This window comes from Glandiceps talaboti, chromosome 17 (genome assembly GCF_964340395.1).
Source record: "Glandiceps talaboti chromosome 17, keGlaTala1.1, whole genome shotgun sequence".
Lineage (NCBI taxonomy): Eukaryota > Metazoa > Hemichordata > Enteropneusta > Spengelidae > Glandiceps > Glandiceps talaboti.
The window spans coordinates 17,211,985-17,219,708 of NC_135565.1; the positions used below are offsets into that span (position 1 = coordinate 17,211,985).

At 36.8% G+C, this 7,724-nt stretch overlaps 1 protein-coding gene across 2 annotated transcripts in view; it reads left to right on the plus strand.

Annotated features, from left to right (window-relative positions):
- Window positions 1-719: 719 nt before the first annotated feature.
- The window catches only part of LOC144448285 (para-nitrobenzyl esterase-like), a 10,209-nt gene continuing 3,204 nt past the window's right edge, over window positions 720-7,724 (plus strand). Inside the window, exons 1-7 of one of the 2 annotated variants that reach the window (XM_078138473.1) lie at window positions 720-810; window positions 1,275-1,403; window positions 3,146-3,354; window positions 3,842-4,045; window positions 4,852-4,944; window positions 5,564-5,815; window positions 6,713-6,900. In XM_078138473.1, the coding sequence (XP_077994599.1) occupies window positions 3,156-3,354; window positions 3,842-4,045; window positions 4,852-4,944; window positions 5,564-5,815; window positions 6,713-6,900 (936 nt within the window). In that variant the 5' untranslated portion in view covers window positions 720-810; window positions 1,275-1,403; window positions 3,146-3,155. Of the gene's footprint in view, window positions 811-1,274; window positions 1,404-2,532; window positions 2,658-3,145; window positions 3,355-3,841; window positions 4,046-4,851; window positions 4,945-5,563; window positions 5,816-6,712; window positions 6,901-7,724 lie in introns of those variants that run through there. The other variant, XM_078138474.1, reaches the window with a different exon arrangement.

A 7,724-nucleotide genomic window follows, 5' to 3' on the forward strand; every position in this document is an offset into this window, starting at 1 on the left:
TTTGTGTGTGTTTGCTCTCTCTCTCTATATATATATCTATATGTTTGTGTGTCTGTGTGTGTGTGTTTGTTTGTGTACTTTTATATGCATCTCTGCCATGTGGAAATAGCCTATCTTCCATTAATACTTTTAAGTAAGAGTAGTACCCTACGTACAGTGTTTACAATGTTTACCATATTCACAGAGCATATACACAAGATGAAAGCTGATTGACCTCGACTGCAGATACGAATAATATTAATACAAACCATATGTGCTCCATTTACTGGGCCGGCCGACCCATCACGTCTAGTTTATACTAGAACGGTATACATTACAACGGAGGAATATATATGTATATATTGAGTTTATGTCAGCAAGTCTGTCTGTCTGTCTGTCTGTCTGTCTGTCTGTCTGTCTGTCTGTCTGTCTGTCTGTCTGTCTGTTTGTTTGTCCGTCCCTCCGTCTGTCTGTTATTATGTTCTTATTCATTATTAATTTTATTTCAGACCATTAAGAAAATCCCATAAGGGGAAAAAGAAACAATTTGAAATTACAAACAACTAAATCAAATTATCATATCAAACATATCAGCAGTTTCTTCCACAATATGGATGCAATTTGTGACGTAGACAACTGCAACTACAACTTACATGTTGTATCCCTCGAGAATGCGGATAGCACTCTGATATCAACTGTGTTGATACTATGAGCTCCGAGCTCTGAGTTGGATCCCTTCTGCAGATGACGGTAAATGAAGTTATAGGAAGAGAGAGCGCCATAGTCGTGGGATGGTACAGGTAAAATTACCCAATATTTACAACTTACAATGTAAGTATCAACATAAATTGGTGAGGGGTGTAAAATTCAACTTGACCTAAAATATCCACGGTCACTGCCGTAGTTGCTACTGCTGCTGACTGTACTTCTCACCGTAATGTGTTGTTGTATGTCACCCCTTTGTTATAAACTTCGTGTTCTACATTTACACGGACCATTAACGAGATAAACATAAACATTAGAATGTGAAGAGTTCATTTGCAATATTACAGACATTCTATACCCTCATATTCCTTCATGTTGTTGTATTCACAGACAAGTCTGTGGTTGTGGATCATTGCTCGCTGAATATACAATGAATCTGTGGCGTCTACGGGTAAGGACGCAACCATGTTGTAAAGGTACCACAACTAGGAGCAACTTAATCAAAAACGAATTCTCATTCGTAAAAGGTGCTTATTGACAAAAATTTAGTTTGTCAATTACCAAGTAATATTTAATTAATTTTCTATCAGTGCTGAAAACTGTGAAAAAGCAAGAGTGGTACTTCCGTGAGACTCCAACCTCCCTCTATCTGAATGGTATGTGCCAGCATAGGGTGACGCTAGTACTTGAAGTGGTAGTAGAAGTACGGCCGGGCCAAGGTGAGTTTGCTTCCCATGTTTTTTTGTCCGCTCTGTTTAAAAAAAGCCTGGTTTGCATCCTATGTTATCAGAGTAATAGTTATAATGAAGATCTTGCATGTTATTCTGTAATATACCAAAATAATCTACCGTCTGTGTGAACACACACGTCGCAGATAGTTAGTTCAGAAAGCCTACTACTACCAGTACTTTCTATTACCGGTAGTATAGTGTTTTTGAAAACGATAAAAGAAAGCCACCATCAGCTGTTTATTTGATTTGCATGACAATAGCATAGTCGAAAACAACTTCGTTTTCACGGCGACAAGCTTCCGGTTGCATCGCCGACCGGACAACGGAAGAAATTACCCTAGACCCTACACACCGTACACGTAACATGCTGTGTAGTAGAGAGTCGACTGTTCCTCCGATGGATGCTAAACTTGTCACATGTGTTTGCATGCATGGTTGGCGTCCGACAACATAATTTTTTTGCCTCCAGGATTTTTCGACCGCTAGTAGACGAATCATCGTCACATGGTATCCTACATTATAATATTAATACATTGTTTAAAAGATCGTCTGTTGGATATGTGTTATAGTCGATTATAAAAAAAATGGCAGGTCAAAATGATATAATTAGGCGGAAACTAATACAACGAGAGAGTGGAGCGATTAAATGTTGGAGCTACCGAGTTTTGGGTGGGTCTGGAAGGAGTTTCTGCTTTTTCTCACCACGCTGTTGTAACTTTTTGTAATTTGAATTCTAACATTATGCGCTCTGGTGCTAGTGTCACAGATGACATATTTATATTTTCAGTAAACTGAATATTTTAACAACATCGCATGGCCTAGTTTGACTGAAAGGTCAATAGACTGTCTCAAGGATATTGGATTTAGACCACACAGGATTCCAAGCATACTCGAATACATGAGACGACAGTCTGCATTTCATAAATATCTAGGATTCATAGTGATCATTCATCAATGTTTTAAAATTACTTTTAGGGTATTATAACGCCCATGAAAACTCTATATGGAGTGCATTAATTATTTGGCCATTGGCCATGCGTTATGTATATTTAGACTTTAATGACGTCACAATAAAGCACACTGAGACAGGCACTTCAGCTCAGATTTGGCAAGAGGACTTGGCTTCGCGGGAAGTCAATGAACGAGGCACTATGCTGGGTGCTTGCCTTGTTTTCCAGTGTAGATCTTTAAACACTGTGTGTAGTCTGAGCTAATTCCCTTTAAAGTTCAAGTGTGATCCTGGTACGTGCATACAGAAGTTGAGTCAGATATGAGATATGAGAGTGATTCGGGTGTTATTACTTGGTCTATCAGCTGTGTGCGAAGATCAGTAGTAATACTAGATTAACGGTGATTAATAATATAGAATCCTAATCACAATAGAAATGCTGCTTAGCGAACACATTGGGGCATAAGAGGTTGGATTCTCTTAAACCTCCTTGATGAAAACATAAGGAAAAATATGAATGCCTGTGATGGTACATGTATAATTGTGTATGTCATACCATACCATACACTGAAATATAACAGTGGGGCCTATACTATAGGATCAACCACATACTGATATTTTAGTAGCATTAAATACAACCTACCAACTTTTTAATTGATGGATCATTAGATCAACTCTTTGTAACAACAGTTTTAGTTTGCGTCTATCTTAATTTTTTGTTGGTTTCCATATAGTAGTAAAATGACAACTGTCCCCCTCCCCCCCCCTTTTCATATCCAAGACAGGTCAAAATGACAGAGGAAGATGAAAGGAAGACGTCATTGAGGAAAAGAACTGGTCTAATACTAATAGTAGGTGTATTGATTCTCCTATTCATTGTTATTTTGACCATCATCTTCCTATCGACAAGTCACAGCTCTGTAGTCAATCATCAAATTGGATGCGGTAAGATCGAAGGAATACAAGAAAATGGTGGCTTTGTTTTCAAAGGTAAGTTTTCTTAGTGTTTTACAAATCATAATATGTTGCCCCCTCCCCCACCTCGCCCCCAATGTTGAGGCAATTGTTAAAAGAAGTATGAAGCTTCTAAATGTATTTTCTTCCCGTGATATCTCATCGTAGAGTGTAATAATACCAATTTTTGCCACCCATGTTCTATGTTTAGATAGATCTCGCGATGCAAAATATCACGTTGCTTCAAGTTGGTTCCTAGGTAAAACTGCAGATAAAATAAACCAGCCGAGCCGCTGTTCTCTCTAATGTTAGGACCGTGTTGTGCCAACAGCAAGTGATAGTTAACCATGTTTCATAGAAAATACATTTATACCAGTACCATAACAAGTACTTTTTATGAAACCCATCAAATACAATTCATAATGCATCAAAGTGTAGCGCCCCCAACGTATAAACTTAGGCTAAACCCCTCTAACTGACGAAACCTTTGGGATTCACACAGCATTGACACTTGTTTTCACAGGTCTACCCTATGCTAGACCCCCGATTGACGAGTTGAGATGGACACGTACTCAAGCTATGTCAGAAGAAGATTGCTGGTCTGATACCTATAAAGCAAATAAATTTAAATCAGAGTGCACCCAGAAAGACATTTTCACTGGTGGCGTAAAGGGCAATGAGGATTGTTTGTATGTGAATGTGTGGACACCTACTCTGAAGAATGATGGTATGTAAATACAATGAAAGTCAGTTGACTTGGAACGCAGACTTGTCTGTACTTGAAACACAAAGTCGTCTGGCTCAACAATTTTTTTTTCAAATTGCCAAATATTATCGTTTTGCTCTACCGAATTCTTACTTTCCGTTGTCTGGTGTGATTAGAATCTTACCAACATTGATACATTGTCTGTGTGTGAGGCGAGTTACCATTTTCTTGACATATCGTCGCCAAAATCAAATACATTGTAACAACTTATACCTTCATGGATTGAAATGTAACAATTCTACTTCATTTTTTGTACACTGTAAGCCACGTCGCATTGTTCAGCTCTATAAGGCTTCTAAACCACATAGCCAATAGCGTGACAAGAATGTCTTTTCTTACAAAGTACAATTTTTCTCTAGCCAGATAATACGATGTAGCATAATGAATGTGAACAAGTCGCAACAGACTAGGATCTGTTTTAACCCAAATGGCTTCACTTGAATAATCATTATGTCTGTATTTTGTTGCATACCACCAGACATGGAGGTATAAGGGGAGATTATATCTACATGTACTAGACTAGTACTTTATTGTTGGTGGTGGTGACATCGAATGTCTGTCAAAAATAATAACCCTTGCCCAGTTAATATATGGCTTTCTAAGGACACTAAACTTCAACTGCAGTGTATAATTCTCCTTATGAGTACGTAGAAACAGGGTAAGGGGGTTTGAGAGGACATACAGTAACTGTATAAGGCAAGAAATGCTCGTATCAAAATTCTGAAATTTATCTGATGAGATTTTTACCCTCTAATACCTCTTTGCAGCTAATCTGCCAGTGATGGTCTTTATTCATGGTGGTTATTTGATGTCATTGAGTGGTAATGAACCTGGATATTCCCCAACCACAAAGTTAGCAGGTAAGATTACACACAGTTGTTACAAAGTAACACCATCATATGGTTGTTGTTGTTCTTGAACTTTTACAGGTGTTGCATTGGAACATACACTGTCATTCCGCCCTCATCGACCGAGAGGGGTAAGGCCAGTGGGGGCACCCGGACAACACATATCTTGCACTGCTCGGTATAGTATCTAGTTCATCAAGAATGAACGCATCGCATGATTAATTTTACAATTCTGTGTAACATCACTTTATCAACGAAAACATGTCACAATGGAAGATCTTCAAATTAATTTGATAGTTTTTGGTGTTTTATACAAATGTACGAAACAAGTCAATTTGTAATGTACAGCTTATGCAGATGGCAATAAAGTATATGTATATATATATATATATATATATATATATATATTAATATGTATATATATATATATATATATATATATATATATATATATATATATATATTACACATTTTTACAATTTAAAAAGGTGAAAAGTGAATTTGAAAATGCAAAGACATTCGACATAAAAATATAATATCAAACGCTGATCATGATTTAATACCACTCGCATATGTTACAAGTTGGTAATCAAATATAAACTTTTATATTTGTGCGTGTATAATTTTACAGTTGATTCTAAAATGGTGCACGTCTCCTTCAACTATCGACTCCATGCGTGGGGATTCCTTGCACTGGATTCACTATCAAGCCGAGGCAATGGACATTCCGGGAACTATGGATTATGGGATCAACTAATGGCACTACAGTGGGTACATGATAACATCCAATCATTTGGCGGAAACCCAGGTCACGTGACCATCTATGGACACAGCTCTGGAGCATCTTGTGTGTTTGCATTGTTATCATCGGAATTAACTCAAGGTAATAATCTTCTAATTTCAACTAACTAAAATTCCTTTACAGTTATATACAGACAGTAGAATTAGTAGTAAGTCAATAATTTAACGACTCGGAATGAAAACAGAACTTTTTTGTCTAGTTTTTTTCCATTTCACAATGTTTTTTCCATTTCACAGATGTTAAAGTGGCCATATGGATGAGGATTGGGTACTTATTTTTAATTCATCAAGGCTTCTTACTTGTAAAATCAATTACCAAGTCATTGTTTGTACCTCAATACATTGTACATGATTAAACAATGTGTAAAATGTTTGTTATTGTACGTACAATAACAAACATTTTACTCACTTTTTAGCTTTTTGCAATGTAACGATTTACAAACACAGACTTAGTATATGTAGACTCACATGTTTTTTTCAAGTAGGAAGTCATGATAAAATTATTTTATAAATTAAAAATCCAACAGAATTACCCAGTCCTCATCCATATGGCCACTTTAAAAGTATTCCCTTGGAATCATATTATTACATTTATTACATTTATTATTTTATTATCCCTCACGAAGACATTTTTCTTGCATAATCTAACAATTCTGATACTAGACGTAAAATAACCCAGTGTACATTCATTATACAACTTTATAGGGCATCTAAGTATAGGTATATTTAGTAAGAATTGATCAATTTGATGCCATGCATCATACACATTATGTCCAGTTTATTGACCCTTCAAAGGCCAGTGTTGGATTCATGACTTGGGTTGAATACAGTTGTCTATCAGACCTATAGAAACATTGGACTGATCCTTTGTGTACGTATGCCTTATGACTCCACTGAGAACATCACATGGATGAGAGAACCTCGGATTGAATCACGGGCCTTTAAGTAAAGTACAGTCACCCTTGTTTCTAATATCCAGGGTTGTTTCACCGCGCTGTCATGATGGGTGGATCCAGTATACTGAACAGATCACTGGAGGACGCGTCCAGGGATAACAAGAAAATTGTACAGAATGCTGGATGTGATGGTGCAGCAAATAACGAAGAGGAATATCAGTGTCTGATGGCGCTGTCACCCCAGGAAATTCTGGATGCAGTTCAAGCTGATGTAAGTTTGCTGTTTTGTTTTAAAAAAAAACTTCTTCACTTTTCTCTCAGAAATGCTTGGCTTTACATTGTTATCTCATCTTGTATGTAAAATGTCCCAGTAATTTGGTACAATGCTATCAACTAAACTATACCCAAATCGCCCTGCATGCAACAATACTGGCCCATTGTAGGTCAAAGATCACGTAGAAAATCAGTAAACAGGTTGATAGTTTTTAAACTTCAGTAATAGAGTAGACACATTTGATACACAACCATGTTCCTTTTTCATGTCTGCGTTTAGGTAACGTAACTGCATAAAGCAGCATGTAACTTGCAGTAACATTACATTAGCAAGAAACACCACTTTGCATCAGTCCATAATCTCTATAGTTTATAATTCATATACATTCCTTGACACAACTTCAGTATTTAGCAGCTTTGTTTTTTTTAATTCAACTTGCAAGTCAACATGTCTATAGCTGACAACATTATGTTTTGTATATAAAGTGCTTTGTATAAAAGCTACGTACATGTATGTATACTACTATGCACTATAAAGTATGTATAGTCTAGAATGAGATTTTATTACCTATCTACCATTACTACCCATTGGCTATCAGTGTCACATCTAACAGTATCAACAGGTTCCTATTTAGAAAACTACACATGTATAGGGAGCCAAACGAATGTCTTCGCAATTCATAAATAAAAACAAAAGTATAAATCCAAGCCATAATGAGGGCGCCATAATATCGCAACTGCATAGGCAATAAGCTTGGAAGTACAGTGTCAGTGACATATCTGTAAGTGTCTTTGGCGTCCCCCTTTAGTGAACCGTTTTGA